Source organism: Lontra canadensis, unplaced genomic scaffold, assembly GCF_010015895.1.
Source record: "Lontra canadensis isolate GAN:19392208 unplaced genomic scaffold, GSC_riverotter_1.0 scaffold47, whole genome shotgun sequence".
NCBI lineage: Eukaryota > Metazoa > Chordata > Mammalia > Carnivora > Mustelidae > Lontra > Lontra canadensis.
In genome coordinates, this window is record NW_022631041.1 from 1,547,801 (window position 1) to 1,567,611 (window position 19,811).

The window sequence follows — 19,811 nt, forward strand, 5'->3', positions numbered from 1 at the left end:
TGTTTGCTTTGATTTGGGTTCCTCCTGTATAACGCTAAAATTGATAGTAAGTATTAAAATAGTCTGAGGATTTGCCAAAAATAATGCCCCACCTTTCCCATCCCAGGGCCTTAATATTGCTGGCTTCAGCGTCCCATCTCGTCTTGGTTGAGGTCCTGCTACCCGGCGTCTGCCCCTCTGCTCCAAGCCTTCGGGGGTCCCACCCTAGGCTCCCCGGGGGACGGCGAAGGAACCCGGCAGGGCTCCGCGCGCGGCAGGCGGGGAAGGCGCACACGGTCCAGCTGTCCCCGCGCGCAGGCGCAGGAAGGCCGCGGCCTGGTGCGCGGGGCCGGGGCGCCGGGGTGGGAGTGTGGGGAGGGTGTTTGTCGGTCTCCATGGAGACGGCGCCCCGCTGCGGCCGCTAGCTAGAGTTCCTGCTTTTAACTCCGCGGTGGAAAGAGGAGGCAGTCGCTCCGGTCCCCGTCCCTCGGCCACCTCCGGGAGGTAAAGCCCTTGCTTCTGGGCCGCGCATCTTCTGCTTGGGATCCCATGGGCACGGGCTTCCCCTCGCCACGCCTGGGAGACCCTAAACAGCGCTGAGGAGGACACTGTTCCCCCTCCGCCCCTGACCTTGAGAACCTCCGCAGCCCAACAATTATCCAGAAAACCCTGCAGTGGCTCTGGGGAGAAACAAAAATCTGGGTAGATGTGAGTTGGGCGGTGGCAAGGGAACTGAACCTCCTCCAGAGCATTCATCTGGGATAGAAATGGAGTCAAGTTATTGAGCACTTTGGAAAGCACTGATTTTCTTTCGACCCCAGACTGGCTCACACCAACTCCTCTCTTCCTGCCAGTTCTCAAGTTCTCACTCTCCTACCCTGGAGTCCCGGCTGCGTGGGGAGTCCGGTGGTGGGGTGGGCGTAGAAGGGAAATACAGACTCTGTGGTGAATACGGTGCCTGGTTAGAACTGCATTGCTCTAGGAATTAATATGCTAAGATTTGATGAACAGGACAAATAATTAAAGACATGATACTTATGTATATTTTTCTTTTTGAAAAATATTCATGCTGCGCTTACTAAACATTCTTGCCATAAGTATCAGAACAGAATATCCTGACATCATCCCTATCCAAGTTCAGCACAACCCAGGCCACTGTTTTCAGGCCCGTCTTGACAGTTGTGCACCTTGGGAACCTCAAAAATCATGCTCTAAAACTTATTTCAGAAGAAGAAAGTAGGGATTAGAGACTTGAAAGTTTGAGAACAGCCAGAACTGTTCATTTCTCCTGAACGAGTTTAAATAGTATGGCTGCTTCTTGTTGCAGCTCTAATTTTATAGTTTTACTTATTTTTTTAAAAGATTACATTTTTATTTATTTGACAGAGAGACAGCCAGAGAAGCAACATAAGCAGGGCGAGTGGGAGAGGGAGAAGCAGGCTTCCTGCAGAGCAAGGAGCCTGATACCCAGGCTTGATCCCAGCACCCTAGGACCAGGACCGGAGCCCAAGGCAGACGCTTAAGGACTGAACCACTCAAGCGCCCCTAATTTTATAATTTTAAACTTATTTATCAGTGAGCCAATCCAGCATTTGATCATGTCCAGTCTGGGTTCACAAACGTGGCATTCTTAGCATCTCCTGTGCTACCAATAGTGCGGGCTTCCTCCAAACATGTCATCACTTCCATTATCCATTACTAATTTGTGCATTTAATAAAAATTATATACCACTTTATGTTCAAAATAAGTCATGTTTCTTCATGCCCTGAATCCATTTAACTTATCTGGAAGTCTTTTATTTCTGTTTTTCACTAATCACACAAATTTTTCTTGTACTCTGGTTCTGTTTGCAATCTTTAGAACCAGAAACTTTTTATAAAGATTTTATTGATTTGTTTGTTTGAGAGAAAGAAAGAGAGAACACATGCTTGAGCAGGCGTGGGGGAGTGGCGCAGAGGGAGAGGGAGAATCTCAAGCAGATTCTAGCCTCAGGGCTCTGTCTCAGGACTCAGGGGAGATCATGACCCCAGCGGAAATCAAGTTAGTCACTTCAACAACTGAACCCCCCAGGTTTCCCCAGATAACTCTTGAGAGGCATATTTAAGGGGCTAAATTGGGGTTTCTGCCCCACTCTGACTAATTTATTCCTTCTTCATGATGCAAGAGGAAGACTTTCTATAGAATTTTTTTTCCAGTGCATAGAATCTAAAAGTTTCTCAGGGAAGGAATGTCAGGTACATATTTTGGAAAGTTTAGGTGACTTTGCATAGCCTCTGAAATATTGAAAATATAGAACATGCTCAAGGGATTAAATTGTAGAGAATAAATGAATCATGGTACAACTTGCATGTGTGGATCATAAGAGAACTCAAATGTAGGTACCTCTGTGGCAGGGAACAATGTTTTGTTTCTAATTTCCCTTCAAATCACTTGAGCACTTGAGTCCTGCCGTGGAGCAGGACTAGGTGAATTTACATGTCTCCTGCTGTGTAAGAAATCACCAAGGGAAACAGTTAATGGCAGTAAGATTCTGCTTTACCCCAGTGACAATTTAGCTCTCTGTATGGGCTGCCAATTGCCCAGCCATCCTAACCCTTAATCTGGCTTTGGTTGTCACACAACGAGCTCTTCCCCACCTTGCACCCCCCCCTTTTTTTATTTGTTAAGCAAAGAACTGCTAGTGTCAGTTGCTGATTTCCTCATCAATAGCCAGTTGTATGGTCAGCCATGTAAAAGAAATTTTTATTTCCAAATGAACCCATAGCAGTCATTCAACCCATTTAAGTTACACTCGCTCTTTAGGGGAAAATCCAGTATAATTTTTAAACTTAATAACCAATTATTCCCTGTCTGAAGGTGGATGCTTTTCTTTACCCTGCCTTTCTCCTCTGTCATCTAACTGCCAGGGTGAATGGGAGAGGTGAAGGAGCTGGAGTATGGGGAAGAGATTTACTAGCACAGTGCAGGTCAGAGTAGCCACTCAAACAAACATTAAAATAACCATAGCTTTTCTCACACAGCTCCCTCCCCACTTTGATTTTGTAACAGCATGTATGTTAGATCTAGTTCTAAATGAGAAGAACCACAGATTGGGGTCTCCAATTTCATTTCCTTCTTGCGACACACTTCAGAAACATTTAGAGCCCTTGTTTTCCATGGTCAGGTAAGAAAGGGTATCAAGTTGGTGTCACTCATGCTAGGGCCTCAATTCAGTGGACACCTGGGCCATAAGCATGGGAGTGGCTGGACCTTTACTTTTCTAGGCGTGACTCGCTACTTTGTATAAGAACAAGAGAAATCCTAAACGATCAGGGAAGAACTTCATGGTACAGTATTTTGGCTCTTGGAGAAAGGGCACAGAGAAAAGATGAAGAATGGATGAGAATTTGGTTTTGTACACTGAGGTTTTGAGGCGCTCTTGGTGATAGAAGATATCAGGGACTGCCATACTGTAAACATAATTCACAAGAAGTATTCTTGCCCCAGAATTCACATTCCAAATGAGCATCCTAAAACCTTCCCTTTCTTCCAATTTGCTGATGTTGTGAAAGAATAATCTGACAGATGTACATATTAATTCAGTCCTAAGGTTATTTTACCATGTACCTCATTTAACATCTTGATGAAGATTACTAATAAGATCTACACAAGTTGATAATTGTCACAGTTGTGACACAGGTGTCAAGTCCTAATAATTTGTGAAGGAATTTGGCTTTTTGTTTTAGCTTGTAACTTCCTTTTCAGCCCTTGAATTTGAAAATTAGGGGATATAAACAATTATTCACTTACTCATTCAACAAATACTTGCCAAATGCCAAATCAGTGCAGGCATTTTGTGGTAGGCATGTTCTAAAATGGCTCCCAATGACCCCAGCTTCCTGATATCCATGCCCTCATGAATCCCTCCCCTCGGGTGTGGGCTAGACTTGTTTCTAATGCAGGGGTTTTCCAACTTTTTCCGTAAAGGGTCAGGTAGTAAGTATTTTTGGCTTGTGACCTCTACAGTCTCTCCCTAATTACTCAGTTCTTCCTGCTACAGTATAAAAGTAACCATAGACAATATGTAAATAATTTTGACTAGCTGTATTCCAATAAAACTATTTACAAATGTGGTTGACAGGCTGAATGTGGGCTGCTAACCACATTTGCTCACCTATGTTCTGACTAATCAAAATGTGATGCTTCTGCGCTTATGTTACACAAAGACTCCAACTTCCATCTTGCCTGCTGTCTTGCCCTTTCACTTGTTCACCTGAGTGGAAACCAGCTGCCATTTTGTAAGCTAATAAGCAAATGAAGCTCACATGGAGGGGAATCCTCCGGCTAACAGCCTGCAAGGAACTGAGACCCTGTTCCTGTAGTCTGTGGGAACTGAATCCTGCCAACGACCACTGATATGAGCCTTGAAGTGGATCATTCCCCTGTCCAGCTTTTGGATGACTATAGCCCCATCTGAAACTTGGTTGTCAGACTGTGACCCAAAGGACTCCGTAAAACCATGCCTTGACTCCTCACACAGAAACTGTGAAATAATAAATGTTCATTATTTTAAGCCCCTAAGTTTTGGGCTTCTCTGTTACACAGCATGAGATAACCACCATGATCATCATATCACAATGCCGATACACATCATGATAGGCTCCTATAAGAATGAACAAGAGAGGCACGCCTGGGTGGCTCAGTCGTTAAGGGTCTGCTTCTGGCTCAGGTCATGATCCCAGGGTCCTGGGATCGAGCCCCACATCGTGCTCACTGCTCGGCAGGAAACCTGCTTCTCCCTCTCCCAGTCCTCCTGCTTGTGTTCCCCTCTCTCGTGTCTCTCTCTGTCGTATAATAAAGAAACGCTTTAGAAATAAAAAAAAAATTTTTAAAAAAAGAATGAAAAAGGGAAATGCAGCATATCGTTTCCTCCTCTTGGAGATTCATGAGTATCAACATATTAAGGTGTCCAAAACATCTTATAAAAAAGAAACTTGTTTAATTTTGTTCAATCATCCATTTCCCAAGCATATTTAACCACAGATTCTGTTTTTCTGGGAAGCGCCTATTAATATCTTACGGAGCTACTATTTGGAGAAATACAAAATGCTGGAATATGAAAAGAAATCATCCAATTTAAAGAAGTAATGAGAGGAGCCTGGGTGGTTCAGTGGGTTAAAGCCTCTGCCTTCGGCTCAGGTCATGATCTCAGGGTCCTGGGATCGAGCCCCACATCGGGCTCTCTGCTCAGTGGGGAGCCTGCTTATTTCTCTCTCTCTCTCTCTCTCTCTCTCTGCCTGACTCTCTGCCTGCCTGGGATCTCTCTCTGTCAAATAAATAAATAAAATCTAAAAAAAAAAAAGATCTTAAAAAAAAATAAAGAAGTAATGATTGCCAACATGCCATTTCTCCCTGGGTTGGATAACTAATCCACAAAACTGACATCTTAGAAGAATATAAATAATCCCATGGAAATTTATATCCCAATCCCCATCTCTGTATTTGTATCTCTATCTTTATATTTGTATCTCTATCTATATATGATGTACCATACTCAGATATTTACATCCACTAACAGAGATGGTGACTATTCTTTCTGCAATGTTCTGCTTGTTACGTAACTCAATGATCCCTTAACACAGAGGATAATAACAATCTCAAGAACTTGCTAAATCAAAACTCCTTATGTTGGCTCTTGGAGGGATTTCACATAACAACAGCTGGGCATCTTAGGAAACTAAGGATTTGTTTTGATTTCATGTTGATTCAGAAGGAGGTATTTAATTTCCCACATTGCCATGAGGTTTTCCTCTGAACAACACATTATTACACTGTAGTTTGCCAAGGCACAACATTGCATTGCTTTGCTTTCCACATGAGGAAACTGAGGCTCAGATGCTAAATTACTTGTAAAGCTTCACTTGGGGGAAAGGAGAGTCAGAACAGGGATCCAAATTCAGTGTTGTCATTATAGTATTTCCACAATTATTCCAGGGCGCCTGGGTGCCTGGGTCGGTTAAGCATCCGACTCTGGATTTCGGCTCAGGTCATGATCTCAGGGTTGTGGGATCAAGCCCCAAGTCAGGCTCTGCCCTCAGCGGGGAGTCCCCTTGAGATTCTTTCTCTCCCCCTCTGTCTGCCCCTCACCCTGCTCTCTCTCTCTCTCTCAAATAAATAAAATCTTAAAAATAAAATACGTCCCAATCTGGTACATGCCTTTCCAAGATATTTGTTTTTAAAACACTCTTCCATCTCTCTCCAGTGTGGTAAGAACAGAGGACCTGCAAATGTTTGTCATGTTCTCAAAATCTTCTGGCTCTCCCATAAAGTTTCTTCAGCTACTCTGGGCCCCATTGTTCCCTCTCTTCTTGAAATATATAGTAACACAGGGTTGCTTAGAAACTTAGACCTTTCTGGATTCAGAGCCCAGAGTGCTCACCATTACACCACGGAACTCCCAGGAACTTAGACCTTTCTGATGCTGGAACCCTCACTAGACAAGTGGTCATCCGGTTTGTGTTTTAGTATCTCCAGTAAATTGACATAACCTCCCGAGACAGCTAATGCTGCTGAAGTGATTGTTTTCCCACTTAGGTTGATCCAAAATCTATCTCTCTGATATCATACATTGTTGTTAATTTTGTCTTCTAGGGATTCACAAACCATGTGTAATTTATTTTATACATTAAAAAAAGCCTTCAGATAGTTGATGTGTGTGTGTGGGTGTGTGTGGGTGTACAGTGTGGGGAAGGGGTCCAAGTTTCTTCTTTTGTTAAACAGATGCTCTTTTTTCTATAAATGGAAAAATCCATCTCTTCTTTGACTTATCCTCTAACAAGTACCATGTATACAGGATTCTCTTTTGGACTTTCTCTTCTGTCCCCCCTGCCTTAGATATTTGTCTCCATACCAATGTCACATCATGTTATTGCTCTGGCTTTATAGTGAGTTTTTATATCTAGAAATGCATCTCCTTCTCTGGATTTTCTGGGTTGACTTGACTATTTTTGGCCCTTTAAACTTCCATAAATATCTTAGAATCAGCTTTTCAAGTTACACACACATACCACAATATCTCTGAGGATTTTTTGAATTGAGATTGCACGAGTTAGTGAATCTGTTTGAGGAAATTAATCTCTTCATTCTTCTGAATTCTCTAATTCATGAAAAAAGCATATAGCGCCATTTATTTAGGTTCTTTGGAAATGTTCTTCAATAAAATTTTATAATTTTCTTTTTTAACTTTTTTTTTTAATAGGGTTTGGTTCTTGAATTCACGACCCTGAGATGACTAATATATTTGACTGAGCTGAGATCAGAGTTGTGCTTAGCCAGCTGAGCCACCCAGGCACCCCCAAAGGGAACCACCATCTTGACTTCTCACACTGTAGTGTAGAACTTTGTATAAACTAAACTATACATAATGTAGCCTGTTACTTCCAGCTTCTTTGTTTAATGTCTTCTGTGTGTGATTCACACACATTGTTGTGTGTCATGGCAGATTGTTCCTTGATATCCAGCATTCCAGCACATGGATATATGACAATATATTTATCCATCTGACTGCTGGTGAATGATTCCACTGTTTCCAGTTTACAGCTATCCAATGGGGCTGTGAATATGCTTGTGGATATATTTGGTCCACAAGTTCATGTTTTTCTGTTGAGTCAATTGTATGCACATGTTCAACTTTAGGCAATAATGCCAAACCATTTTTCAAAGGACTTACACCAGTGTGTACACTCACCAGCTGTATGAGACTCTTCTGGATGTCCACCAGCACATGGCTCTGTCAGTCTGTGCTGACTAAAAGATACCAGGTAGCTTGAAGCAGAAATCATTATTTTTCATGATTCTGTGGGTTTGCTGGCCTCACCTGGGCATTGTTTCTGCTGCCTATTATGGCCTGGGGTCATTCATATGGTTGTATTCACTTGGAAGCGCGGTTGAAAGAGAAGACCCCAAGATGGCTTCATTCACACATCTGGTGCTTGGGCTGAGGTGGCTGAAACAGCTTTGGGCTGCCTCGACCTCTGTTTCTCCATAGGGTCTCTCATTATTCTGTAATCTAGCCCATGCTTATTTACACGGCTGCTAGATCCTAAGCATACAAAAAGACAAACTGCAAATCTTCTTAAGGCCTAGACCCAGAAGTAACACATCTTCACTTTATCAACATCCTTTGGTCAAAACAATGAACAACTGAATCTTGTTAACAACCATGTGAAGGAGCTTCAAACCCTTCAAATGAGCCTGGAGACCTAGCCAATGCCTTGAGTGCAGCCTTGGGAGAAACTCTGAAGCAGAAGTACCTGTTATGGCCTTAATCGTGCCCCTCCCCCCAATTTCATGTTGAAGGCCTAACCTCCGCTCTAACTCTATTTGGAGACAGAGTGTATAAAGAAGTCATGAAATTTAAATGAGGTTATAAGGGTGGAACCTTAATCCAATAGGACTGATATTTTCATTAGGAGAGGAAGAGACACCAAAGATCTCTCTCTCTCTCTCTCTCTCTACTCCCCACCCATCCCACCCGGTGTGCACAGAAGAAAGGCCTTGTAAGAACACAGAGAGAAGGTGCTGTGTACAAACCAGACAGAGCAGTCTCATTTGACATCGGCCCTGACAGCACCTTGATCTTGGCCTTCTAGCTTCCAGAACCATGAGAAAACAAAATTCTGTTGTTCAAGGCATTTAGTTTGTAATATTCTGTTACGGCAGCCCTAGCAGACGAATTATGTACTCTGCTATGCTCTGTGTAGATTCCTGACCCACAGAAACTCCGAGATAATAAGGATTTGTTGTTTTGTGCTATTAAATTTTGGGGTCACTTGTTATGCAGCAATGGACAACTATCACATTAGCCTAAGTTTGTTCTCTCTATACTCTTTGTTTCCTAAAAAGACAGACAGCTGGAATGCCCTTTTTAAGCCCTTCAAATTATTGTTTTCCAGGGAAGAAAAAGTATTCCTGGCTGGCACAGAATTGTTCCCATTTCTGAGTCATTTTCCCAGCAAAGTGAAAAACAACCGTGGTTTAGATCCACATTTGGGTGTGAATGCATGAGGACAGAGTAAATTGCAATGACTTGGAGTTCATGAACTCCCTTTGCATATTTGTATGGATTTTTCCTCCACGGATGTACATATACATCATTTGCTATAATTTTTTCTCTGTAAATATAGAGATGTGAATGAATGGCTACAATTATGTGATTCCTACAAGGACATTAATATACTGAATATTTCTAGGTGATCATCATTAAGCATCTATTGAAATGAACCTATATTTCTTAGGGCTGGAAGAAAATAATTTGCTGAGATGTCAGCAGGGGATTCTTCTAGAAAAACCTTGGAAATGGAGTGCTTCCATACAAGATTCAGTGCCTGGACACCTTTTGGCAACAAGTTATTGAACAGACAGGTAAGTTACATACTCTAGAACAAAACAAGGTTAATTTGTAAGGCAATTTTACTGTGATAAATTGGGTCTCATGTTGCCATATGAAACAACAACAACAAAACCTCTAAAGAATTTAGTGTTGGGGTCACTTCAAACGAAAGTAAACCTGCATTTGTCTGCACCAAAGACAGTCTCTTCTCACCTCAGTCCCCAACTCCTACTTTATGGGGAAGCTCAAGGTCTGCCTCCCTTTTCCTCTGTACCTCCAGGGACAAAATAGAAGCCTCCAGAACACACAGTATGTTGGGGGAGAGACAAGAGGAGCTGCTTTTGGTGGTATTTGGTGTGGAGAGTATTAATGTGTAATTAATTCTCTGCATATTTCTTTAATCCTCTCTTCTTTCCCGTGCCAACAGTCAGTTTGATGGCCTGGGGATGCCCACTCCTATGAAAGGTAGTTAGTAGGTCACCAGATGGCTTAGGCAGCCCTTAATGGAGAAGGCTGACAGCAGATGTGGGTTCAGTCCTGTTCCCAAGGGAAGGAGACTAGCCGGGCTAGGGCCCAAGCCTGACTCAGGAAGAAAGCCAGTAGGTTTGTGTATATCATCTGAGCAAAGCTGGACTGAAACCTAGATTTGAGGGGGTGGGGTGCTGTCCTTGGTGTATCTCTTCCTTAGAGACATGTCTAACAATGGCTGCTTAGCAATATTTATTAACTTTGTTTTGGTAGGAACTGTGAGGATGTAGGACTGTGGGTTAGTAAAATCATACCTTCTTCAAATGGTCCCATTTTCACAATTTAAGTGTAGCCTGTATGTGTTTTCATGATGAAATGTTTGGAATCTGTTACCCCAGGCCACATTCGTTTAGGTAGAAACAAGAGCCAGGATTCATTACCGCTTTGTTTTCCAAAGGGGCCCTCCTAAGGACCCACTGTAATTACATCCCCTGACCAGCCTTTCCCACCAGCCCACCCAACAAGCCTGGGCTTGTCTCCATCCCCAGATAAAAGCAGTTTAAGCTGAAGGGACAGACCCCTACTACGTAGTGAAAAGGGCTTTGTGAACTGTAATGTGCTGTGCAGTTATTAGCTGTGATGTTGCGAGATGGCCTAAGGACTGTTTAGCAACTAAGAATAGATTGAACTTTACAGGAAAGTGATATTTTCTCCCCCTTACAGCTCTTTCAGGAAAGAGTTGCTCTTATAAGTCATTGGTTTGACCTCTGGACTCACAAGCAACGTCAAGAATTCTTGTTCACGATTTTTTTACGATGCACCAAATCACAGTTAAGGTAAATGTAGCCTAAGGATGCAATTAGCATGGGTTCTGAAAGGAAATAAAATCTGGTAAAATGTTTATCTAACCTTCTAGGGTTTCTCCCCTCTCCCCTTCCCCAAAATAACAAATAAAGCAATTGGCATTTTAAAGTTTACAGACAGAATCTTCTAGTGCTGCTTCCTCCTTGAGGATGAAATGGAAACTTGGGGGCTTTCACACCTTCCTACCGCAGTGGGATATTTGGTTTTTGTAAACATCAGAAGCTTCAGCCAGTGAATTTTTAACATTCCCTTACTATATTGGATTCTCCTCAGAACCATCAGACGGACAAACAATATATTTCAAGTAGATATCTGGCACATAGGCAGTCCAAAAATAATTGTAACACGAAAAGATGGATCTGAAAAATACCCAAGGAGTGACCATGGTAGCAACATTTAGGAATATGCACAAGACTCGTATTGCAGTGGCCGTGATTGCCAGTGGGTCCTCGTTCTTATTCCTGCCCTGGCCTCCCGTAGTGTCTGCCATTTGCTTTCAGATACTCCAGCAGAGGTGGTGTGCTATTTGAAAGCATTGGTTGAAATTACATGCAAGAGCAGCTACCATTTTGATCAGGAATTAATACTCTCAGGGTGGTTAGCTAGTATTGTATTGGAAAGGTCACAATGTCTCAGTTATTACAAGATACTTTGCTAATGAGCAGAGCCAATATCAGACATCAGTTATCATCAGAACAGCCAGCGGCTTGTTCATTTGTCAGAGGAATGTTAGAAATGGAGAAATTAAAGGTATTCAGGTGTGGGATGGAAAATGTTCGGGAGAGCCCTCCAACATGCCTGGGCCTGGTTGAGGAATCCAGCCAGCCTGGTAGCAGGTGCTTATAGGGCTTTATCCCCAGGTAAATGGCCTTGTCAGTCTAGGGATTTCTGGTAGCCTGAGGCTCTCAAGGAGGGTAATAATGGAATCCCATTTCTAGAACACTGTACTTTCTCAGTTGAGTAAACCTTTGCCCAAAGGACAGAGAGCCGGGACTTCATCGAGCCCATGGAGGAGACTGTATGGAGTGGTTGGGGCTTGTTTGCTAGGTTTGTTTAGGGAAATTCTGGGTATGGCATCATTTGGGGTTAGCTGTTTTTAGTACAACCTGGTGGTAAGGTTATAACCATTGAACTTCTTAGGTAGCTTCCAGAAAGTATCAGAGTTATGCAAAACCAAATTGGCTTATTTTAGTTTGCAATACCTGCCTTGCACTCTTTCTCACACTTCCTTTATCTTGCTCTTTCAATCAACCATTTCATCTCTCCTACCTGTTTGCTCGTCTTCTCCCTCGTCTGCTTTCTCCTGCATCCGGGAGTGTGTGGTGGGTCACTAAGAGACTGACCCTGATGGAGTCACCAGGTTACTGGAAGCAAACAGACACCTTCCTGGCTGAGTTGAGAGAGGCTGCAACGACAGGCCACAGAAAAAAATAGGCTCTTTCGTCAATGCTTAAAAATCAGGGAAGGGAACTTTTCATAGCAGTCATTGGCTAGGTTTCCTTTTACTCCAACTTTACAGCTTTCAAGATAAAATAACAGACCGAAACCCAAATCTGTAATTGCTTGCGGTACATCATGTCCTAGTCTCATGTATCATAAACCACGCAATTTTAGCTGTAACCACTGGAGGTCATTAGAGATCGTGTGGTGTATTTTGAGGCTCATTAACATCAGGCCTGACATTTTGTCACTGGAAACTGTATCCTTTGTCTGGTACCTGCATTCTTTCTATGGCACAAGGATATGGAACTAATCTGTTCAGTGGAATTACTTCGCTCTGTTCTGTAGCAGCTGGTTTTCTGCAGAGAGCTGTCTACCATAGTTGCACGAAGCTATAATTCCATATTTTTTTTTTTTTTTTAGAAGTTGTGTCAATTTCTGGTCTCTAGAGCTGGCATCCTGAAGCCAGCTCTGACTTGTAGTGGTAGATTTTGTTGTTGAACATCAATTAGTTTATTCCCCCAAGTCCGGATTAGGTCTTTCTTCTCCTACTTCCTCCCCATCTCTCTGGGTCAGCCATGTCTTCTCTCCTGCCAACATTTACAGAAACCATTTACCGATAGTCTAACCCAGTTTGAGTTGTGCTTGATTTTTATTAAATCTAAAAGCCCAATTCATTTTATTTTTTAAAGTTAGTGCAATCAAATTCCTTTTAAACATCTTTATTGAGATATAATTCACATAGAGTAAAACTCGTCATTTAAAACCACAGAGTTAGTGGTTTTAGTGTATTCACAGAACTGTGCAACTATGACCAAACTCTAAGTTTAGAACATTTTCATCACCCCAAAAAGAAACCTGCTACCCATTAGACGTTAACTCCGCATCTCCATCCCCAGCGCTGGGCAACCACTAACCTACTTTCTGTTTCTATAAATTTGCCTTTTCTGGACTTTTCAAATAAATGCAGTCTTAAAGCATGTGGTCTTTTGTGACTGGCTACTTTCATGTATTATAATCTTATTAAATAACAAAAAGCAACCAAGTACATGGGAAGATCAAATTGGCTTTATTAAATGGTTCATGAGGGCTCCTGGGTGGCTCAGTCAGTTAAGCATCTGCTTTGGGCTCAGGTCATGATTCCAGGGTCCTGGGATCAAGTCCTACATTGGGCTCCCTGCTCAACAAGGAGTCTGCTTCTCTCTCTTCCTATGCCCCTCCCCTGGCTCGTGCTCTCTCTCCCTCTCTCAAAAATAAATAAATAAAACCTTTTAAAAATGTTCTCAAAGGGGCACCTGAATGGCTCAGTGTGTTAAAGCCTCTGCCTTCAGCTCAGGTCATGATCCCAGGGTCCTGGGATCAAGCTCTGCATTGGGCTCTCTGCTCAGCCGGGAGCCTGCTTCCCCCTCTCCCTCTGCCTGTCTCTCTGCTTACTTGTGATCTCTGTCAAATAAATAAATAAAATCTTTTAAAAAAATGTTCTCAAGTATATAAAGGCTTCATCAAGAATATGAAATAAACATGTTATTAAGTAAGCAAATGAATGGTTCACAAATCCAGCAACACCCCCTCTAGCAAGTAGAGCAGCACTCTGAGAGGTCATACAAAACAAAATGTTAGGAAGGTTTTTTATGGATGGAGGATGGGGGGCAAGACATGCAAAAGAAAAGGATTGTTCCAAACAAGGGTGTTTGCTAGGGGAGAAGCAGCATGTCTTATCATGCAGATTACCTCATCTTTCCTTGGGGGATGGAGAGGACCTGGGTGATATGGAAAGAAACATGTTCCTGACTGACCGGTTAAGGCCCCATTTCTGGGGGAGGCTGAAACTGCAATTAGATCTGGTATTAAGCCCAATTTGGCAACTTGGTCTAACGTGACACCATTTGGGGACTGTGGTTTCCTTTTTTTTTTTTTTTTTTTTTTTAAAACAATGTTCTCAAGGTTCATCCATTTTGCAGCACATATTAATATTCCTTTCCTTTTTATTGTTAAATGATCTGCCATGGTACGGCTATACCATATTTTATCAATCCATTCCTAAGGACATTTGGGTTGTTTCCGCATCTTGGCTACTGTGAATAATGCTGCTCTGAACATTCGTGTGTTGGTTTTTCTATATGGATGTCTTTATTTCTTTTCGATCTGTTGCTGGGTCAAATAGTGACCGTGCAATCAACTTTTAATTAACAAGCATTTCTTTTGAACCTTATTCATTCCTATAGTCCCTGCTCCCCCACCACTTAAAAAGCAAGCGCGAATACATGAGAGAATTCAGCATTACTTGAATGTCTGAAATCTTTCTGTGAAAGCTAGGCTGGATTTGTGCAATTTCTGAATAATTTTTTTTTTTTTTAAACCAGGCACTTACAGCTACAAAGCTTAACTAGAATATTGTGGTATTTGTTGGGACTGTGTTGTCACAGTTTTCTTTGAAAGTTTCTTCTTAATCTCCATGAGATGTATTCCAATATCTAAGATTTTTCTTTTCTGTCCTTATATTCCATATTGTTAAGATTTATTTTTTCAATTTATTATTATTATTATTTTGGTGGGCAGCAAAGTGAGGTTTATTGAACACTAGTAAAGTTTATTGAATGATAAAAATGAGTACAAAGCTTTAAGATTTCTTAAATGAAGTTTTATGATATTTAAGACATTTTTCAAGGGTTCATCTTCTTATATCGTAGCTCGGGCAAGCTCTTCCTCACCTTGACTTTGATGGCCCCTTTCCTGGGAAGCCTTCCCTGCACGTCTTTCACTCCCAGCAATTTTTACAAACGTCTATCATGGCTTCTCCCCCAGCACATTATGCTTATATGGCCACCTGTCTAAATGATTCCACTGGTGTCATCCCCCTGCCACTTGGCCAGGCTGAATTTTCCTGACTCCTTAAAGGAAACTGGGCTGTTTGTGTGTCACTCCGAGAAACCCATGGGAAGTTTGCATCTCCTGGCCACACTGGTGGGACCGGTTTCAAATTGCCAGGGCTCCTTGGCAGGCAACGCCCCATACAAAGGCCTTTCATTCCGGGGCTGGAGCTGTTCAAACCTGTAGCTTTCCCTGGTGGGTCCCTGGGGCAACATTCATGCAACTGCAGTCCCAAGACACAGATGGATTGTCTGCTCATGTGGGGGGTGGGGGTGGGGGAAGAGGGAGATTAGGAACAGTGAAGGATTAGCTCTGGTCATTTGTCTCCATCAGCGCCCACTGGAAAAGGGGTGGGGCAGAAAAATCGTCCAGCTAAGAGAGAATCCCCCCCAGTTCCAATTCACTGCTCCCGGCCACTCTTTCCAAGCAGCCCCAGGGAAAGCTCAGGGGACGAGGTCTATCTCATCTGTGAACAGTGAGGAAATCTGGTGTATAAATGTCTCAGAGACAATGTGCATTGGGGTTAATTTTGAATATGGAGCAGCTTCATGTCACTGAGTTCCTGAGCACCCATTTGTAAGGGGGAATATTTCTGGGTGGAGGCAGCGGCCGGCACAGAGGCGTATCAAACGTACACCAGGTTCCTAAACATCCAAGACGAGTCTGGAAATCTGGGTCATCCTGGCTCTTCCCTCTCCTCAGCCCTGTATTTTGGACATGCTCCCATCCTTCCACACAGATCAGATGCTCACGGACAACCATAATTTGTCATTGGGACGGTTTATTGAGAGGTGGTTGAAGCAAAGAAGGAAAATTCTTGAGTCTGAAGGAAAAAGGAGAAACCCAAAAGCCCTGAGCTGTTTCACTAGGGGGGGATGGGGACAGAGGGCGAGAGGACGGTGGGAAGGTCACTGTCTTATGCTAGGTGAAGCCTGTGCCCTTGTGATTCTCACTTCCCATTTTGTAAGCGGTACCATTCTCCACAGGGGTGGAGCCACACTTATGTCTGACTTGTCTTTACAACACTTCACACTGCCCCACATTATGTTATGTTCAGTACTTGTTGATTTACTGTCTGCCTGCTACACTAGACCCCTTCTCTGTGAGGGCAAGAACTTTTTCTGGTGATTCTTTGTGTCCCTAACTCTTAAAGCCATAGCCAGTACGAAGTAGCCACTCAGTAAATGCATATTGGATGGATGATATCTAAAATACTCCTGATAACAAGAATAACAAAAAAATCATCAGAAAAAAATTTTCATATGTAGCTCTCTGGAAGAAACTTTTCAAGATATTACAAGTTCCTAAATATGGGAGATCACTAATATTTTGTTTCATTCAAGACTTTTTGTTAATTAATTGACTTGAGACTTCTGTAAGACAATTCCGAAAGGAATTATTCACAGTTACAATACCCAAGGATGGCGTGTCACTCTGGCGTCTGTGCTAATGGCCCCTCTTGAAGTTGCTCACTGCACAACTTCCCAAATGCAGCAGCCCTGAGAATTAATACCACCAGCCATTTATAAAGTACATGAGATTAGCTTCCACAGCTATGAAGAATCCTTTTGGTTACTGAGACTTCTCTGCATAGGAGGAGTCAAATTCACAGACACGTCATAGGAAAATCGAGAGAGGTTTTAAGAAAACATTTGTCTCTGTTCTGTATTTAAGAATCTCTTCAGGATATGTCCAGGAGTGTGGCAGGCAGAAGCAGAAGTAGAATGCCCTGAGTGTACCCCGAGTGGGTGTTGGTCATCTTTCCTCCTCCTCTCTCTGGGTATTACTTTTGGTGTCATGGTCAGAATGTTTTCAAGTGCAAATAACAGAAATGAAATTCAAACCAGCTTAAGAAGAAATGGAAATGTATTGACTTAAGATTTGTCTAGCTTCAGGCCAGGCTAGATCCTTGGATTCAAACAATGTTCCCCGGGCTGGCGGGCTTGCCTGTGCTCCCCCCTCTGCACCCTGCCTTCTCTCAGCTTTGCTTCCCCATGTCTATTGCATAAAACTAAAAAGAGAAATGCAGGACCTTTACAGAGGAAATTATAAGTCTGTGTTAAAGGATAGTTAAAAACAACAACAAGGGTGCCTGGGTGGCTCAGTGAGTTAAAGCCTCTGCCTTCTGCTCAGGTCGTGATCCCAGAGTCCTGGGATCGAGCCCCACATCAGGCTCTCTGCTCAGCGGGGAGCATGCTTCCCTTCCTCTCTCTCTGCCTGCTTCTCTGCCTACTTGTGATCTCCGTCTGTCAAATAAATAAATAAAATCTTTAAACAACAACAACAACAACCCTGAATTGATAGATGTGCCATGTTTGAAGATGCCAATTCCGTCTAAATTAACCTCCAAGTTCAATTCAATCCTAGTACAAATCCCCAAATGGGATATTTTTTATGGACCTTGGGAGACCAATTCTAAAGCTAATCCAGGAAAGAGAATGGATCGCAGCCCCTAAGGAAAGCACACATATAAAGAAAATAAGAGAAAGAGTGACGGTACCAGACAGTAGAAGCACATTGACCCGTTTAAAAAAATCCGTGCAAGGGGTGCCTGGGTGGCTCAGTGGGTTAAGCCTCTGCCTTCAGCTCAGGTCGTGATCTCAGGGTGCTGGGATCAAGCCCCGCACTGGGCTCGATGCTCTGCAGGGAGCCTGCTTCCTCCTCCCTCTCTGCCTTCTTCTCTGCTTACCTGTGATCTCTCTCTCTGTCAAATAAATAAAATCGTAAAAAAAAAAAAAAAAGAAAAAAGAAAGAAATCCAAGCAAGTCATACATCAAGGTTAAAGGGGAGCAATGATGGAGCTAAACGTGAGCTCTGCAGTAAGGGACAGGCATCGGTGAAGGCTGGGTAGATCTGACACTCCGGCAGTTGCAAAGATCTCTCCTTTTCTCCTCAGTGTCTGCTTAGTGGGCGCACTGTTGATCACCCGCCTGCCCACACCCTTCCCTGCTTCTTCCCCATAGTCCTGACGGGAGTGTTTCCCCCCAAGGCTGTATGCATCTCAGAGGTGGCTTGTCACTGCCCCACCAAAAGTGACCAGGCTTGGACAGAATCACGAGGATTCCACCCCCTTGGTGGAGTCTGGATTACGAAAGGGTGTGTAGATACTAAGTCTGCCCAAGGAGACATAGAGAGTGGCTACTAGAGAGCTTCTGGGAGAGTCTTCTTCACACTCAGAGGGACTTAAGTCGGGGCTCAAGGAAGGGACGTGCCCTTCTCATCCAATGATTTCTGTTCTGTGAGGTTCATTCCTCACAGTGGTCATTTGGAAATTACCTCAGGGGACAAAGCTAAGGACAAGAGCCAACTACTAAGGAGGCAAAGTGAAAATACGGAAGATCCTTGGCCCCTGATTACCTCCCTGAGGGATTGAATTCACTAACTCTGAAGCTGCCCTGATTTTTCCCTATTGCTTATTTGAAAGGAAGATAAATAGGTTTAAAATGGGTCTAGTGATACCTTCTCTGATCACATCAACTCTCCAGAATTTAGCTGTGAATCAGCTACATTTAGAAAAACAAAATGCATTTAGCAGTCAACCGATGTTCTTCACGCGCAGGAGAGAGCCCATCAGACTGTCATCCAGTGGCTCAGTATTCAATTAGCTCAGGGCCTCAAGAAGGAGCTACGCCTACTCCTAAGACCACCACACACACATTCAGTGCTTTGCACTTGACCTGGCCTAAGCATCAAGACCTGCTGCCCTGTGAGGTCAAATCCACTGCTGTTGAGAAGGGCTGGCCCATTAGGATCTCTTGCAGTTTGTGAAACCATGGACTCTGAGCCCCACCCATGGAGATTTTGGCTCAGCCCATGACGTAGGAGCTGGAAAAGTAGTTTTTCCTCCATTCCCAGAGAGATGTGGAACACAGCCAAGTGTAAGACACAAGGTCTGGGTGACCTGAAGGCCCCAAGGCTTCTTCAACCTCTCAGTCCTAGTCTCAGAGGCAGGAGCACAGACGGCATGAGCGCCCTGTCCCTTCTCTTCTCAATGAAACAGAATTACCTGTTCAGTGTCTGTAGATGCCTTTTCCATCTTTCTCTGGCGCTGATGCACAGTGGTCTTCAAATGCATCATTGTAAGTAACCCTAAGCTTAACATACATAATAAAGGGAAGGTTCCCTCTCGTACAACTGAAAAATCCAGAGTAGGTTTGGCTACGGCTGAAACTCAATTCAGAGGCTCAGTAATAAACCCAGCGACTTCATTCTTTCTGTTCTTCTGCTCTGCCTTTGGCAGTCATGGCTTCATCATTATGTTTCCTCAGTTGTGTACAGAAATAAAAATAATTTCTCTGTTGGACCTTCACTGTGGTTGGACTAGTCTCCGTCCCTGCCCACTTCTGCCAGTTGCCGTGGCCAGGAGACTGACCCAGATGAATTGAATTAGTCTTGATCATATGCTGTTTTTGGAGCCCGGGACAGAGTCAGCTTCTACAGGACCACGTGGACCACCACGTAGGAAGTGAGGTTATTTTACCCAAATAAGCGGGAGTAAGTTATGGGTGAGCTCAAAAGAGTGCTGTCTGTTCATCCTGCATTGAGCAAATGTTTGCTGAGTGCCTACCATGTGCCAAGCCCAATTCAGTGTGCGTGGGATTCAACACCTGAGTGTAGAAGATTCCTGCCCTCTGACGTTTGTATTTCAGTGGAACAAATCTTATCCTAAAATAGGACAAGGGAGAATCCATGCCTCTCACTGGCTGTCTGACAACACAGCGTGGCACCACCATAAATGTCTGGGAGTGTTTTCTGTGTCTCAGAAGTCAGAGCAGTGAGATAGACCTGATACTAGCCTCCACGCATGTCCACGCCTTC

General features: G+C 43.3%; 1 protein-coding gene across 1 annotated transcript in view; it reads left to right on the forward strand.

Annotated features, from left to right (window-relative positions):
• The first annotated feature begins 439 nt into the window (after positions 1-439).
• The window catches only part of ECT2L (epithelial cell transforming 2 like), a 65,025-nt gene continuing 45,653 nt past the window's right edge, over positions 440-19,811 (forward strand). The window contains 3 exon segments of the mRNA XM_032872998.1: positions 440-483; positions 9,256-9,382; positions 10,542-10,654. Coding sequence (XP_032728889.1) covers positions 9,281-9,382; positions 10,542-10,654 — 215 coding nt within the window. The 5' untranslated portion in view covers positions 440-483; positions 9,256-9,280.